The following is an 18,048-nucleotide window of genomic DNA, read 5'->3' as shown; positions in this document are numbered from 1 at the left end:
AACAACAACATATTCTGTACACTAATTGTTAAAATTTTAAGTGTACTGGAATTCACTTTATCTTCTAGGTTCCATGTAATTATTTCAGGCTCATTGTGATACTACTTACCAAATTTTATGTTGTACCTACACACACCAGTGTATGCTTCACACATTAATGCAACAAAACACCTGAGCCCAAGTAACAGGATGTCTTTGAGGGGACAACAATCAGAATAATTGGACATTTTAGAAATAGGGAAAAAAAAAAAAAGATAACGCCTAAGAAAACACTGCTTTTTTGCATAAAATTGAGAATTCATAAAATTTGTAGAAACTGGCCCTGTGATATTTTGATATTGCAAAATAGGACTGGAATGGCTTCTCCAAGTTCAAAAGATTATAGTAAGTCTCGAAAGTTTGACACCTCTAAAATTTGCATGGCTGGGAGGAAGTATTGCTAGATTGCCTCTACTATGAAAGACAAAGTAATTCAGACATTGTGTAGAAATTTGTCCCAAATTTATCAAATCCACTCTAGACAGAGGACTTGATTTTTAACTGGCATCTTCAGGCTTGGTAAAAAGAAGTTCCTTTGTAAGTTCTGTATTATGAACAAAGCCTGCTTTTAGCAGACCGTAACTATTTCTGCCTCATAGACACAGCAGACTAAAACAGCAGCAGCAACCAAGCAAACTGTCAGCATAAACACAAAAAACCCACTGCTGCCACCACCTCAAACTGTGATCTTCATGGGCCAGGGACACAGAGATAAACAGAACAAAGTTATTTTAAGAATGGCAGAAGTTACATCTCAAAAACTAGGAACAAGAAAGCTGTTAAACTGTGGGTGAATCATCAAACACTTAGACTAAGCAACCAGAAGAAATACACTTAATCCCGTAAATTATGTCTACGTGAAGGAGTAAAGCAACAGGAGTGGGTCTGGAGGTCAGAACAGGAGGTGCTGTGGCACTGGTGCCCACACCACATGCATTTCACAGTTTGTGCCAGCTGTAGTCTGGGTCCATGGACTAACAGCCTGCTAATGGAGAAGCTCATTTGCAGTACACCTTCCGGTTCAGTTTCATTTAAAAGGACCCCAGTTTGTGTGTTTTGCTCTTTTGGAGCAAGCACATTAATCTGCTTTTATAAAGTACTCTCTAATGATCTGCACTAATACACTGCTGCAGACATACTCTGTGAAGACAGCAATGGGGATACGGCCAGGTCCTGTTCTCTCTCTACACTTTGCCTCTTGTGATAATTGCAGTTTGTAGGTCACACAGGAAGCAGATTAACTTGGATTTCAGCAACGGAGGAAACTATTTCTCCTCTACGAGTGCTACCATCATGGTCTCCACAATCTGAGCCTTCCTTAGAAGACATAACACTTAAAGATGCAAGGTGAGGGGAAGCTTTCCAACATTTAAATCTGGCTCAGTGATGTGATAATGTTCCCTACCACATTATCCAGAACAGTTATTTAAACATAACTTATGGTGACCAACAATTCCTGTTGACCGCTGCAGAGAGGGCTAAGAAACTGCTGCAAAAGCATGGGCAAGATCTCTCCAAACACTAATAAAGAAAGCTAATAAACACACTCTTACACAGGCAGAGTCCCACTTTCAAAAACTTTCTTCTTATACCTGGCATCAGTGTTACAAACATGGATTGTTTCAGTCTTAAGAAAATACAATGTCATGTTGGGAATACAAAACAGATCTTTTTCCCCTAAGCCAAAGCGTATGTCATTTACTGCAATCTTACAGAAAAGTTCCAGGTATTGGCTTTCAATCCAGCCTCCAAAACTGATTTTTAACACTTTAAAGAGATTGAAAAGACCTAGGCCTATCTGAAACTCTAAGGAAACTGTTTACCCCTAAGCTAAAAAGCTAAATTAAACGTCAATAACACCAAGTTACAGAGACTAAAAAACCTGAAGCCATTTCAGAAAATAACTGTTACCTAATTCCAAACGATTCATGCTTAAATGCAGCAATAGATGTGGGTTTGCTTTACTTTTGCTACAGTCCCAGATAGCTGCACAGGCACTACCATCAACCGCTGAAAGGAAACAGCAAAAAAATCCCAAAGCAAAAACAAGTTAGCTATCCTGGTAACATTTAGTAAAGTTGGAAATTCTAATATATCCCTTGCTTTTTTCTATTATTTTGAAGCATCCCTAGGGACAGAAGAGATTTGGCTACCTCCAGTATGGCACTTTCCCAGAGTTCAAGAATGAAATCACTGTGGTGGCATGTAACAGTAACTGTCAATGCAATTCCAAAGAAGTTACAGGCTTTTTCAAAAGTTATTTTTCAAGACGCGGATTTAATAGAACAATTTTAAATTATTAAGAAAAACAACACAATCTTAAACATAATTCAAAGTCATTGCAGCAGATTTCCAAATCTTTCTTTTTCTGAGTTACTGCAGAACATTTTAGGGCAACATTGCTGGAAATACTTTAAAACTTTGTATGCCAATAAATCAAGCAGATCTGATCCCTCTAATGCAGATGCAGTGAAAAAAGTATTGCAATGCTTGAATGAAAAGCACATCCATCTGCAAACATTTTCTAGAGCTAATGACCTTGTAGCTAATTTCCACAGGTTACACGATTCCACCCCTTTGTCCCTTCTGTAGATTGGCTAACAGATTGCAAGACACTGATATGCCGCAACACATCTCCTGAAAAAAAAGAGTATTTAAATATGAAGCATGTACTACTGGAAGTTGAGAGTTAAATTAAAACACCGGTAAGTGTTGGGAAGGGATAATGATGCTTTGCCAATCTTCCGGTCTTTTTGTCTTCAGGGGCCTTTCCAAGATCCCAGAACTATATCCAGAATTTGCTCTTGAAGCTTTATACACTGGGGAGGATTTGAAAAAGGTTTCCAAAAGCATGCACTGATTTAATGTACCACATCACATGGCACTGACCCAAACCTTTGAGGAAACGTGATTGATACGTTTTTACTATCTGTTTGGTAAAATTGTGTCTTTATTCATTTTATAATGCTGTTATGCCACAATAATAGCATGACAACCTCAGCTTCTTTAGGTCACTGTTATCAAAGACAATCATCTTCTTTCTGTTTAAAACCAGTCTTTTTTTTTTTCCACACAAAATGATGAAATTATAGGAATTATATGAAATTGCCTACTGTTTTGTCTTTAAACTTTAACAATGTATCCCAGTAAGTCTCTACTACACATCCCAAATTTCACTGCAGACACCATCTGTAGTGCAGAACAGGATAAATACCAACGCAAACCAAGAGACAAATTACCTCGCCTGTCACATGCTGCTGTAGCACCCAGTATAGGGCTGTATCTCTTCACAATTATTTTACCCTTGTTGTAAAGTGCATGCTCTGAGTATTACTGCTATGAGTACTTGGCTGACTTGCTATGCAAAGACGTATATGCAGTTATTAACCCATTCCCACAAATTATTAAGAAGCATAAATTTATGCTGTTAAGGATAAATAAGGCCAAACCAGGCTGCTGTGCTACCTTTGTACTCAAGTTAGTTGAAGTGTTTTCATACTCAACTAGAGTCATTAGTGTATCAGATGTCCATCCTTGCTTTCAAGTTCAGATCCCAAGATTCATTCATTCATTTATATTTAAAATCTTGCTATCTGTCCACTACAAAAAATCAAATACTTCGTGATTATTTAGTGCCCTTCTAGGTTTTTCATCCACTCTTTACTGAGATTTGACTCTTCACTGTCAAGCACAGGATAGAACTCCTGTACCACTTCCACAGTCCTTCATTCACACTGGCCTCTACTTCCCTCTTCCAGCTGTATCAGGCAGGCCTTCCCATCAGACCTTTAGCAGCCTCTGCTAACCTCCCTTCTCTCTTTTATTAAGGGCACTTTCTTTTTGTATACATATTTAACTCTTTCGAACCTCAGTTCTGTGGGCTTCAAAGCATCCTCTCTTACTGTCACGACAAACTGGGATGAGCAGAGTCTTGCCTACGTTTGAGTGGATACCAGGCGCAATCAAATATGCATGTTTCATCACAGGAAGAGGAATACTGAAGAACAGCATGTGCTGCACTACTTAATATGGAGCTATTCTCTACCAGGTGGTAGTTCTTGAGTTCGATAGGTTTCCCTACTTCAGTAACAGATCAGAGAAGGGGGTGAGTGCTCTGAGACAAGACAATCTGTATGTCAGTTTCTTCATTGCTCTGGAAACTCAAGCAGCACCATTTTAGTACGTTTCTTATGCATGTTTTTTTAAACCTCTGCAAACATTGCAGTGTATTAACTGTGCAAAAATCCCTGCCTTCCAGATATTCCATAATTATTGTTAATATTATAAAAAACACACAAGATCATTTATTGCCCAATTGAAAGTATTTCACACACACACTTAACTGACCTTGGAGGGATTGAATGGCATCCCTAAATATGAAGAGCCTCTGAATCCACACCGATTCAAGTTTGATCCTGAAAAAGATTTAAAAAAATACTCAACTAACTTGCTTTGCTGAAACACTCATTATAAACCATAATTGTCTATTCAAGATCAAGATCTGTTAGTTCAACACTGTTCACAGTATTACTAGAGTTTACATGTGTCGTTTAGCTTGTTAATCTCAAAAAACCCAAAACAAAACCACAAGCATACTTGATCCTGCCATAGTAACAGATGTTTTTTGATTGGTGGAAATATAGTATTCATATCAGCACAGAATTCTCTCCCATGCTCACCAATTTAAAAAACAAACAAAAAAAAGGCTTTCTCCCCTGGAAAAGTGCCCAGAGTTGTTAAATATTTTTCCTCTCTGGATTTCTGCGTGGTAATACCGTCTGTTCCCAATCAGAACTGTTTTAAGATACTTTGCAATATATACAAGGACAAACAAACAGTTTGCAGTTTTAAGCTAGTACTGATCTAACTCAATACTGTCAGAGTGAAACTGTTAAAATTATGTGGAAGGCAAATTTTTAATTGGAGTCATCTCTCTCTCACCCAAAACACAGACACAAGAACACTGTAGCTATCAAACATTTCTGTTAGTGATTCAGTATAATTTGTTTTAAATGTGCCACAGTACCTGAGCGTGCAGCATACAGAAGGGTGCACCACACACTGTCTAGAGCGAAGCACATATTTGCAGGGCTCAAATCTGCTTCTACATGGCAAAAACTCTATTACTTTACTCCTCAACCTCTCAAAGTAAAAGCCTAATGAGTGCAATAGTTCAACAACATTTGGGTGTTCTTAAATTCTCCCCCTGCCTTTTTTTTTCCAGCTCTTCAGCCTTTAATCTAAAAATCCTCATGGAGATTAGGGAAAATTGCACCAGACTAAGAAAAAAAAAGTTATAAAGCTGAAAGTCCTAAAAAAACAGCACTGTGCAATGCGGTCTACCAGTTACGGTGTCATTAGCTTCTAATTTCAAATGCATTCTGCATATATGCAACATTTAAACTAGAACCTTTTATGAGTCTAAGTACTTCAACATGGTTGAAGTATGCAAGTTTCTCTACCAGGCAAGTCCTTGGACCTAATTTATGTGGAGTGAACTATTATTTAACAGAAAAAAAAAGAAAACCAGCTGCAATCTCCCCTTCCTCCACCTTTCAATCAAAAGTACTTTGTAATTATTCTGCAGGTGTAATGAAGGTCATTTCAGCCTGCACTAAAAATTGGTATGCTACAGTCACACCCACAAAGACAAACCAGAAAGAGTATCTGTATCTGTAGACAAAAAATGTTTAACTATTTTGTTATAGTCTAAATCTCTGCAGAGAACATTTGTTAGCTCCTGAAGTCAAAGACTTGCATTTCATGTTGCAACAGGTTCTGGAAAGCACAATAAATCTTAGTCTTAAGGACGAATCTAAGGCCCTGAAGGACACGCCCAAAAAGTATCACAATTTGAAAAATGACACACTCTGAATGATCAGTAAGAGAACTTAAATTCTTACTTCTTCAATACCAGATTTTCTAGGTGACATTGTGGAAAAAAATCACCATTCACTTGCCCCATTTTTAGTAAAAACTAATCCGTGCCTTAAGTGCTTAAGTAAACTACAAAATTCACTTTGAAATGGCACTAATGTGGAAGCTCTTCATCCAGAAAACAGTTGCTAGCCTACTAGCACACAGCTGTTCTGGCCTGTTGCAAGTGAAACTGTGCTACAATTAGGACAGCTCTGCAGTCAAAGAGAACTCAACTGTTATTTGCGAGATGGAAGGATCCATCCCAGAAAGACTGATCCCCCCCAGTGGCATTCTAGACGGTAGCTTATAATTCATTATCAAGGCAGAAATGGCAGTACGAAACTCAAGTGCAGTGTGCTGTTAGTAGGTCACTTTGATTGACGTCTGACTTGACTGCTACTGTGAGAGAGATTAAAAACAAAGTACTTCAATGAAAATCAGGATCTTCAGCTGTTCAATTTTCATGTAATATTTTTAAACTTTTCTTGTACTATCAAACTGCTACCAACTAAAAACCAGCGTTGGCAATTTTAAAATGCTGAATTTTTAACTGTATTGCTATCATTAATTTAAAACCTATTTTGACTCTTTAAGTCTGTGACTTCTGATCTCCCATCCTAGAGTTTACACACTGGTTACTCGGAGAAACAGAAGAATAGCAAGGCTCTTCAATGCCCTTCTTACTACTGCACCATGTTTAAAGGGAATTTTATCCCCTCCTCCAAACAAAAAAACCCTTTGTAACAGATGCTTCCTAGACCTTCAGCATTACAAGTGAATTGATAAACTTCTAGTTACAACTCTTGAATTAAGAAACAGAATGCTGAGCTGACAAAGAAAGTGCTAAAACAGGAAGTGAAAACAGCTCATTTCTAACCAGATGACTCTGACACATTGACGTCACATCTCAAATTAGTTTTTAGCTTCCTGTGAACATACAAGTTCAAAACCAAATGGGAACCAAAGGGGAATTACAGAAAAAGCACTGTCTTTCAATTTGTGCATACCACCTCACCTTTCGTGAAGGTGGTTTTACTATTTTATTGCAAAGTACTTGCACTTCCTATCTTATGTAATAGTTTAGTAGTGCTAACCAAACTCTTGCCTACTTTCCTGGACCACAAATAGCCTGTCAGAATCAGAAGCAGAGTTAGAAATCAAACATATCCCATCCCAATTAAAAGGATATGATCATAGTTTACGTCCCATGTAAAAAACCGGGGCAGTGACCAGTTCGGCTCCAGCACAGTCCACTGAAGCATCAAGTATAATTGCAGTTATGAAATGGTACCACCTAGTGTTCACTTTCAGAGTTACACATATTTAACCACTTCCTGAAAGAGCTTAAGACAGAGCGAAAAGTAATAAATGTTTCACTGCTTGACTACTGCAAGCTGAATGAAACACACCTGGAAAAACTTTTCACATTTCACAACAGAACTAAAGAAAATCGACCTTCTTCCCAAAACAAAAGACTCCACACCTAAACCAAGAGCTGAGACCCTCCCATGATGAAAACCACCAGGAAGTCCTTCAGACATGTAACAGAGCTCCAAATGATGACCACAGATGTTTTATCCTGGGAGCTCTTTTGTTGTAGACAGGACGTTTTTGTTATTTATCTCTAATGATTTGTCTTGCATGGGAAGACTGGTAACCTTTACCACTACTTATTCCCATTCAGGTTACATGTACATTCCTCTGTTCCAAGGCTTTTCTCATTTTGCTAAATACAGAAGAAAGCTCACATGCATCATTATAATATTGATACTAAAAAAAAAAATCACAGCTTTAACATAGGCTGACACAGTCAGTACATCCAGATAAAGGTAAGCATAAGCAATTCTTACTGAACTAGGGCTAAAAAATAATTATTCTTACGGATCAAAGCACTAGAATATGTCATAAAATGCAAAGTTGCATTCTCTAAAATGGAAGTCCATTATACATCCAGATAAACACTTCAAATGTAGTCATTAAAGAAGATTACATTGAAGGAAAATTCATATTTCTGCTCAAGAAATCCATGATCAGAAAGCTCACATGTAACAATGATCCGAAAATCATTCAATGACATTTTATCAATTTTTCAGTACTGACACACAAGTGAAGAAGAAAGCAGCATCACTACAAATCTAAAGCATCCAGCTGTCAAGAAGTACAATTTTCTTCCCTCTCCCATACTGGGCTGGCACTAGTACTCCCATCCAACACAGTTCAGCAACACCAACACAAAGCTAACCTTCTGACATAAAGAAATGCATGCTCTTCTGCCACTTCAACAAGCTAAACCAGCTCTGAAGCAGGGTCAGGCAAGTGCCAATGTTGCTATGGGGGAGGATGGTAAATGAATACAGCCAAAGAATGTGCCCCCACTGTCTGTAGATTACTTGAGTACCGAGCTCTGGATTCACACTCTTTCAAAAGTGCTGCACTGTTTCTCAATGTGACCCGCAGGAAACTGGGATAAATCTTTTGCTAAGAGTTGCAGTTTAAGATAGTTTAAATAAATTTGAAATTCTGTCTAGGAGCTCCTTTATGAGAGGAAAACCAGTAAAACTCTGACATGACAATAATCCTAGGAACAAGCAGTTGAAACCGGGTCTTTTGTCAAACCCCTTTTCCAATCTCACTAACGCTTTAAAAAGTATGTCTCAGTCTAAATACACATAACTTCTGATAAGGCTTGTAAAAGAACACCACCCTCCCCAAAAATGAAAAAAGAAAAAAGTGGTTTTTTTTTCAAGAGTTCAGCTTCTTTCTAAAGGAAACACAGTGAGGTCTTACCGCAGTGAACATTCAAACAAAACAAAAACATGTATTAGCCATGCACCTAAGCAGAGCATTTACTAAAAGCAAAGAAAAAGTAACAATGGCCAAAATCTACAGAATACAATACAGAAAATACTATTTTGCAAGATTTATAGAAGACAGGGGCCCTTTAAATAAGCAGAAGTCAGCAATGGGACCAAGCATTCAGATAAGGATGGTAGGCTTCTGTGTCAGGGTCAGCTTCTGTATGTGACATACCAATTCTACTTAGGAGGGAATGGCATTGTGTCAGCCTCTAAAATACTTGAGCTGAGATTATGGTACCTAAAAGACATAATTTGTTTGAATCACAGTTACAATGAACACACAGAAGAATACAACCTATCCTGACAGACCTTAATTTTTAGCTTCCTTTAGTGCATTTCAATTAGGCTCACAAAGTATATATTTGCTTTCTTACCCAGCAAGCTCAAGATCTCACCACTTTGCATTCATGAGCATAGTATCACATAAAAAATTTGAAGGCTACAAACCTCTAAACTGAAGCTTTCATTACCCATCAGACATATCACATACCAGTAAATACAAACATGCTATCTAAAACTATCACAGTATATTGTAAGACTCTATCAAGGAAGTATTCTAAAATCAAATATTGAATTTTCTAGCAGGTTGTGTAATGCCCTGCTATGGTGGGTTGACCCTGACCAGCAGCTAAGCACCCACACAACTACTCACTCACTTCACCCTCCCATGGGAAGGTGAGAAAACAGAGAGGAGAGAAGACTCACAGATTGAGACACAGACAGCATGATAGGTGAAGAAAAAGCTGTGGGCACAAGCGAAGCAAAGGAGGAATTCACTCACACTTCCCATTGGCCAGCCAGGTGTTTAGCCACTTCCTGGAAAGCCGGGCATAAGGGTTACTCAGGAAGGCAAACGCCAGAACCACAGACATCACCCCCTTTCCCTGAGCTTTTACTGCAGAACATGGTGCCAGATGGTATTGAGTATCCCTCGGGTCAGTCAGGGTCAGCTGTCCTGGCTGTGTCTCCTAGCTCTATCTGCTGGGGGAGAAGGGATGCAGGGGGGAAAAAGAGACAGCCCTGATGCTGAGCAGGCACTGCTCAGCGATAGCTAAAACCCTGGTGTGTTACTAACACTGTTTTAGTAATAAACCCGAAACACAGCAGTATATGGGCTACTACAGAAAAATTGAATTCTATCCCAGGCAATACACCTACTGTAATAGTTATTAATAAAAATAAACAGATACTAAGTTTGCAAAGCATCAACTGTTCTGTCTACCATCCATTGGAAAGATGACTGTAAGGTAGCAGTAGTTCTCAAAATAATTTTATTTGGCACCTTAAAAAAGTGCTTTAAATAAAAATTAACTGAAGTGCTATGGAACCTTTGGAGGGACAAACAAAAACAGCGGAGAAATTTATTTTTCTAATAAGAACTACAGGAGTTCTCCTTTTGCTCATTTTAGTTTAATCAGTCATTTATTTAACCAGTGACGTGATCAAAAACAGCCCCAAGATTCTGTAAAAATATATTCCAATTTGAACTGTAGTTTTAAATAGGTTTTCAGTCCCAGAGCCAAAATTAATGACGACTTATATCAAGCACAATACAGTTACTTAGGTTAAGAATCTTACTGGAATTCTTCCTTCCAGAAACTACATCATAAAACAGGGTTATAATTTAAATGTTTAAAAAACAATTTTCCATTGAAAGAGGGATTCATCAGCAGGAATGTAAAAAAAGCTGTAATAGAATGTTTCTTCAAGAGCAAAGGGTTTGGTTTTTTTTTAACCTGGAAGGATTCTGATGCATCAAGCTAGCAACCTCTCTCTTTAGTGAGCGATACATAAGCATTTTGAAACCAAAGGTTCACTGCTGCAGCCTACCACAGTTTAGCTACTTCTTCAAACAGGCCGGGAGAGGGAGTCAGAGCTCTACTGCTGGGAGGCTTCCAGTTAATGAAGGTTGCACACACCCAGGACTAAAAAAAGCACAAAGTCTATACATTTTATTGAAAGTAGACATTACAAGAGGGTATACATTCCCTTCTGCATTTTTAGTCATCGAATACCCAACTTGCTGCTGTTGGTATCATTTACATTTTGCATCCTCTATTGTCCGTTAAATGAAGTAAAAACAGAATAAAAATAACGCTGAAGTTTTAGGTATCAAGTGACCAGATAGAGTAGCTGTCGTGCTTTAGCATTATTATCAAAAACATAAAAGCACAAGAAGAATAGAGTTTTTACAAAGTGATATGAAAATACGGAATAGGAGGGAAGTTGTTCTTCTGCTGAAAAGGAGAGATTTATCACTTTAAAGCACAGAACGCACTGCCAAAAGTGCCCTCCCCAAAACTACTCTCCTGTAGTTTTATGATATGATGATAGCTAGAAGAAGAAGGAGCATATCTCAGCTGTGCCCTGGGCTGTTAGCCTCCACATCCACAAGCTAAGATTTACACTGCCCTTCCCAGAAGGCTCTTGACAATGGGACTATTCCAAACACTGGCTAGGTAGAACTGCCCTCTGCCTCTCCTCCCCTGAGAATTACTACATACTATCAAAGAAAAACAAATCAAAAAATGCCTATTCTATTCTCTTGGAAACTTCACTCTTCTTCCAGAATATTCTCCTGAAGACTGGGATAAAGATCAGAAAGTGAGCAACTCCTAAAAACAAAGCATGTACAGCCTGCAAAATTTTTTTAATGCTAAGGCACAGGAACCTTCTCATGATTAAAAATGCTGTGGGAGTAATTATGTGACCCAAACCCCTAATTTTCTCTAATCAGTCCTGGAATACAACACAAGAAAACACGAATCTATTAGAACTAATGCCTGGGGTGGATCTGATGGTTTTTAAGTCTCCAGAATAAGAAAAAGGATCTTTTTATTACTGTAAAAATCAAGCATCAGCACTCTTGACTTCCATATGCTTACTTCATAGAAATGCTTTTATTTCATAAAACTGCTTTTAGGGAAGAGACCTGATTTGTAGTATATAATCAGACTACATATTATAAGGAAACACACAATTTTCTTTCTGCAACCGTCCAACATATGAAGTACATGTTCATGAGTTTACAGACAGGCACCTGGAATTACCCTTTCTCAAGAGACCTGCCTGGAGCTAACCCCACACCAAGACTTAACAAACCAGCACCTCCTGTCATAAAGCAGGACTGCCTTGCCCACATCTCCCTCCCTTCCACAATCTCTACTGCTTTTAGTCATTCACCTGTGCTGCCATGGAAAAAACTGCCAATACTACCTAGCCCACACAAACAGCACCTCCCTGACTTCTGTCAAGTCACTTGGAAAGGAACACTTCATGTGTGCTCCCTCCGCGGCTTGAATCTGCTGCGCACCTTCCAAGCTGAGGACGCTGGGATGCAACAACAGCATTACTGCTTCTAAAAAACTTAGGTAAATTTAGCCTTCACAGATCTAAGGAACAGATTTTTCATTTTAAAGCAGGAACTGTGTTTATCCCTTTTGCTTCTTAACCTTAGACCTCCGATTTTCAAAAAGCTGTTCCAACTAACCACACCTGTGCTCAGAGCTCCTGGCATAGTTACGATTAGTGGAAGTCGATATGAGGACTATTAGACTTGTAATATTTCTGTAACATATGCATTTCTTTTAGAACCAGGTGATACATGCCTCTGAGATGCTTAAAGGTGTAATTTTATTACTATTCTATACTGTCTTATCTTCAAATTAATTTCATAGCTTCAACTTGTATACATAAAAAAGCCAAAAAGTAATTGCTTCTTCTAGCTTTATTACTTTAGAGGAATCTATTTCTAGGATTTGGTTGACTTTTCTATCTGAAATTATCAGGACAGCACTTCAGGAACATCAGCCTAGCATTTTATAAAAACCAAGAGCCATCCACTATTCCCCAGGTGAAAAGCATAAGTAAAGATGTTAATATCAATAAAAAAAAAACTAAAAACTCACTCACTGTCTTCTGTGGGAAGGACCTGCAGGGAATAAATCCATTCTATTATATCATCTTTGTTCACCACATCTAAGGAATCCAACATATCCAGACCAGAGAGTGCGAAAAATGCAATTGTCAACCTAAAAGAAAAAGATAAGACTTACACTTCCCACCATAAATATCATGGGGAAATTAACAAACGGTTGGAGAAACAGAAATATCTATGATTTCTCAGCCTTTGACAGGGGTGCAACACACAGATCCTAGCTCAGAAAGCATGACATTTATCTATGGAACAAAACTATGTCCTTTGTACTGTAAACATTTCTCTGTCTTAACAAGGCTTTTCATATAAAGCAACCCTCCTTTTATATAGTAATGATACACCAACTCAGACGTTAACCTAAGGGCCTGCTTACCTGAGAAAAAAACACTACAAAGCAAATTAGGTTATTAACATATGAAGCACTAGTTCTCTGTGATGAATTCTTACATGAATAATCCCCTAAATATGCAGTAAGTGCAAGGTAACCCTGAACTGCAGTAAACTGTCTCTCACTGTGTCCCAGACCCAATTATGGATGCTTACAAGGTAGGCATCAAACAGCAAGGCTTCCTTTGTAAGCAATCAGTGTATAAATAGGCACACCAGATGAATTACCATCGAGAGGCACTTATTTCTTGTCCTTTGGTGTGAAGGAACCTAGATGACTAACTTAATTACACATCTAAAATTAAGGACGTCAAATCCAAGTATCCAATACAGGAGTGCAGTATGCTGAATGCCTTTCTTGCCCGTGGCTCGTCTCCTTCCATAAATGTGTGCCACCATACCTGTTAACCAACACCTTCTTTGAGGGTTTTGTTTTTATGTCAAACCATTGCAGTTCCCTAGCTCACAGCATGACCCTCAAACAGTTGCATAGCTTGCTCTGAGAGCACACCAAAGCAACATCACTGGGTTAGGAACTTGAGATAGCTTGCTGTGAGAGAAAATGATCATGTAATGGTACCTTGGAAGTTCTGACTCAGACTGCAATCAGCTGGATGTATATTTTGCCACCCACACTTGCATCTGCCTATCCTACTTCTAGAAATTCTTGCTCTCCTTTCACCAGATAAGATGATGGATTGTGAAACAGCTGCTACACAGGCAGAAACTAGTTTAGCATGCTAAGGACAACCAAAAGTTAATGCCAGCTCTCCTCAGAAGGCTACGTTATAATTTGCAGTTACCTCACAAGCTGGTGAGCCACCTTAGCCATCAGCAGTAGGCACCTCTGAAAATGAGGAGACAGATGTGGACAGAAGCCTCTACAGCCACTTAATTTCTGCATGTGGTTCTGCATCTCAACCACAAACATGAAGACCAAAATAAAAATGGTGATGTAAGTCAGCCCAAAACACACCTCCAAAATAATTATCTAATTAAAACAGAGCAGCTAAATGATGATTCAGCAGATACTGATCTCAATAAAATGGTACAACGTCAAAGGGTGACATTCCTACCAGTGGGCTGACCTGCTGCTATAGTCGTAATGTGGCCATTCACAAGCAGAGTTTAAGTCAACAACTTCTGCTTCAGAACTGTTATCATCTACGATTACATAGCACAAGTGATGGCTGCAACTCAGTTGAATAATGGTGACTTGTTAAGCTGAGGTTACTTGATTTTAAACCATCTCTTACTTTGATCCTCAACTTTTGCACTGCTTTTCATACCACTCTTACAAACAAAAGGTTTTAGTCTATAAACTGCTTGGGTACTGAACATTAGCATTCCCTTTTCAAAAAAATCCTTCCATGCAACTCTAGGATCCTTGCACACACACACACAAAAATCAAACATGAAATAGGGTACTGCTCCATATTGCGGGTATACATGGCAGAAAATGTAAATTTACTCTGTAATCATTGGATTCTAAAGTAGGTCCCTTCACTATTATTAATACAAATAAAGTTTCTGAGTACTGAAAGCCAAAAAAAGTGTGTTGCACACAAAGGTATTTCTACATGGAACAAGTGTGTCTTTTAAGCCATCTTTTAAGCCATCTGATGGCTAAAAGATTGTCCTTCAAAGTGCAAAATTAACACTTCCAAGCTTATATCAACTTTTGCCATTGAGCAGATCTATGTAACCCAAAATCTGCCTCTGGAGAATAGCCCACTATTTCAAGCAAAACCACAACTTTTATAAAAAAAAACAACCAAGGAATGTACTGTTAAGCTACAATAAGTTATTTCTTTGAAAGCTTGAGTACATTTTCCAATTTTCACAAACATTAAGTTTAACAATCTTTTACTGAAACTACTTAAAGACATTTTTATTCTATGTTACCCAGGCTAAGCTACTTCCAATGAGGCACAAACAACATGCCAACTTCAGCACTAGAAACTGCTGCAAACTAAAAACCACAAGGCTGTAAGTACAAGACGGACAATAAATCTCGTCTATACTTAAAAATACATAGATCAGATAAATAAACATAAGAAGCAGTTTTACATATAGTCAGTTTTCAATTTATTTAGTTAGAGCTGATTCTCTGCGTTAATAGTAGCAGCGTGACTACGGAACAGCTCGTACAGTGTGTTGGAATTCACATGATGGGCAAGAACATCTGGCACCACTGGACACAGACAGGCCCTGATACAGCCATCCAGATGCTGCATCCTTACTCCATATGCTGTCCTGCCTCACAGAAAATTAACAGACACAGGTTCTAAGACTAAGAAAGGCAACCCTTAGCAGCACCCTAGCTGACACACAGCATGCGGTGTAAAAAATTTACATACAGCGATTTCCAGACGGCGGCTCTTTGTAAGATGACCTCCAAGCTTGGCACCCCTTTCGCTGTATCTTTTCTTTATGCTTCTACTACTTCAGTTACTGTACATGTATTAATTTAGGAAGTCAAGCATCAAAGCTTGACAGCTGAAATTTATTTGTTAATTGACCTACCAAAAGCTTATGAACAGGTATCATTTGTCTTAAGTTCCCCTCCAAGACAAGTAAGTAAAGACATTTCTGATGATGGATTCAGAGCTCTTTGTCTTCAGGCATGGACAAAGACTACAGTTTCTCAGCACAATTCAGAAAGCATCTGAGCTGACCAATGTGAGAAACTAAGTAAGTGTGCTACAAAGAGCACCATGAGGCACCACAATCTGAAAGACTTCAGAGAGACTCAAGAGAGTTACATTCTCCTGCAAAACTTCACAGTACTGACTGACCATGTATGAAACACTATCATCCAGGTTATTTACAAACTACTGTTGCTGATGCTGCGTGTAATAACTACAGACAAAAATCATTATGAAGGCTCTGAGCCAGTAAGTTGAGTAAGGAACATGAAATCAAATTTCTTTACTGTTGTACTCACTCTCTTATTGTTTGACCAACTACAGCTTAAGTTAGAACGGACCAGCACTGGAAAATTTCATCCTCTACCACCCTGCCTGGGGACAACAGATGCAGTTGTTTCTGCTGCAGTGCAGTGAACCAAAACTAACTCACTGACAAATAATTTTGTTTTTTTAAACAAGGGTCTTTTTAATTGGGTTTCCCTGTCTAGTTCACCATGGAATCACACAGATCACAGAATCGCAGAAGCGTAGGGGTTGGAAGGGACGTCTGGAGCTCAGTGACCTTGAACCTGTCAAAAACATAATCTACGTACCTTCAAGGCCAAACTGGGAAAGATGCATTTATGGTTCAGTCCCCCACTTAGAATTGGTTAACAGACATGTATGTGCATCTGATCCTATACCTTAGATCAGAATAAGAGAACTGAAAAACCTCTAGCTGAGTAAAAACTTCATGACTTCAAAAAAATGCATGGATTCAGATGACTGCGATTCTTACTCTAATCGAAGGCTTCGACTGTGCCCTTTAGCCAAAAAATTAAGGCATTCTGAAATAGCTTCAAATTGACAGTTCCAATTTTTAAAATCAAAAATCAAATAAAAAACAAAGAAAAGAGTGTTTTTTCAGTGTGACACAGCCATTATGTACAATTCACTGGGCACTGGTTATGTATTGTGTCATGGCTACTATGACCACACATGAAATTTAAGTTAAGACAGTGCCTTAATTTCTCAAGATTTCTCAAAACAATTGGAGTTATTACTAGTACTATCCAGTAAGACTGGGGGAGCCTTCACCTAAGCTAAAGGCTCTGTTTCAGCTCAGTGCCAAACTGCGTCAGCATGGCAATGTAAATCACGGAACAGAAATGTCTAGGTTGCCAAGGGCCTCTGGAGATCACTGGTCCCACCTTCTGTGGAAAGTGGGGCCTTAGGCAAGATGACCCAGGACCCTGACAAGCCAAGTCATCAAGGGAGACTCCAGCACTTCGCTGGGCAACCTATTTGTGGTTACTGCTCTAATGGTGAAGAACGTTATTCCTACACCCAGGCAATTTTACCTGAAGCGACTCATTCCCTCAGCCTCCTGCCCTGCCACCATGCTCCCTTGTCAAGGGTGCACCTCCATCTTTCTGTAACTAGTTTCTTGGTAATGGAGGACTGTGATCAGATCCTCCCTCCTCTCGGATCTGATCTACATCTAGGAAGTGAACAGACCCCAGTTATTTAGCCTTTCCCCCCACGTCACTGTGCCTAAGGTTAGCCCTTCACTTTATGTTCTAATACATCTGCACGTTACTGTAGCTTTAATGCCTAGAAAAAATTAAGAGTATGCATGCCTAGACTGCCTCTTGCTGTCATTTAAAATAACTGACAAAGTACACTGAAACATCACCTAATTCTTAATGAAAAAATTATACATATCTCTGAAATCAAAATTTCTAACTTTCCTTTTGAATATAAAGTTATGTGTCATTCCATGCGCAGTTCGGTGCTATCCATAACTAATCCTTAAGTGTTTTTGTCATGTGTTTGTACTCTCCAGTGAAACAAAGCTTGATTTAGCAGGAAGACTTGCTCAAAGCCATTAAGCACTCTTCACAGCATGACTTGCAGGAGACTACAAAGTGAAAAGCATCTGATGATTTTATTGGTCGACTAAGAGATCAAACCCTCTACATGTCTCCAAGTTTTTGTCAAGTGCCACTTGACAAATTATCGATCCTTTTGTGCCTCAGATGCGACTGACTGTGTGACGCGAAGGCTTCAAGAATCTTAAATAAATGCATTCTGACGCCATTGCAGGGACAAGCGTCCCTCCAATTCAAAGCGAGGAGCATTCTTCACTAGTACGTTAACTCTTACACTAGCTAACGAAGATTTGCGTTATTCCTATTACATAAACAAGAGCCTTCTGCATGCTGACCTCGAGCCACCGACGGCTGGAGTAATTTATTTTAAAATCGGCTTCCAGCGT

The 18,048-nt window shown here is 38.8% G+C and overlaps 1 protein-coding gene across 1 annotated transcript in view; it reads right to left on the bottom strand.

The window, feature by feature from the left end:
- The window catches only part of PGGT1B (protein geranylgeranyltransferase type I subunit beta), a 40,005-nt gene that overhangs the window by 21,336 nt on the left and 621 nt on the right, over positions 1-18,048 (bottom strand). Inside the window, 2 exon segments of the mRNA XM_075078165.1 lie at positions 4,387-4,454; positions 12,729-12,847. Of these exon segments, the coding sequence (XP_074934266.1) occupies positions 4,387-4,454; positions 12,729-12,847 (187 nt within the window).

The sequence above is a fragment of the Phalacrocorax aristotelis genome, chromosome Z (assembly GCF_949628215.1).
Source record: "Phalacrocorax aristotelis chromosome Z, bGulAri2.1, whole genome shotgun sequence".
Classification (NCBI taxonomy): Eukaryota; Metazoa; Chordata; class Aves; order Suliformes; family Phalacrocoracidae; genus Phalacrocorax; species Phalacrocorax aristotelis.
This window is presented reverse-complemented; position numbering and strand designations above follow the sequence as displayed.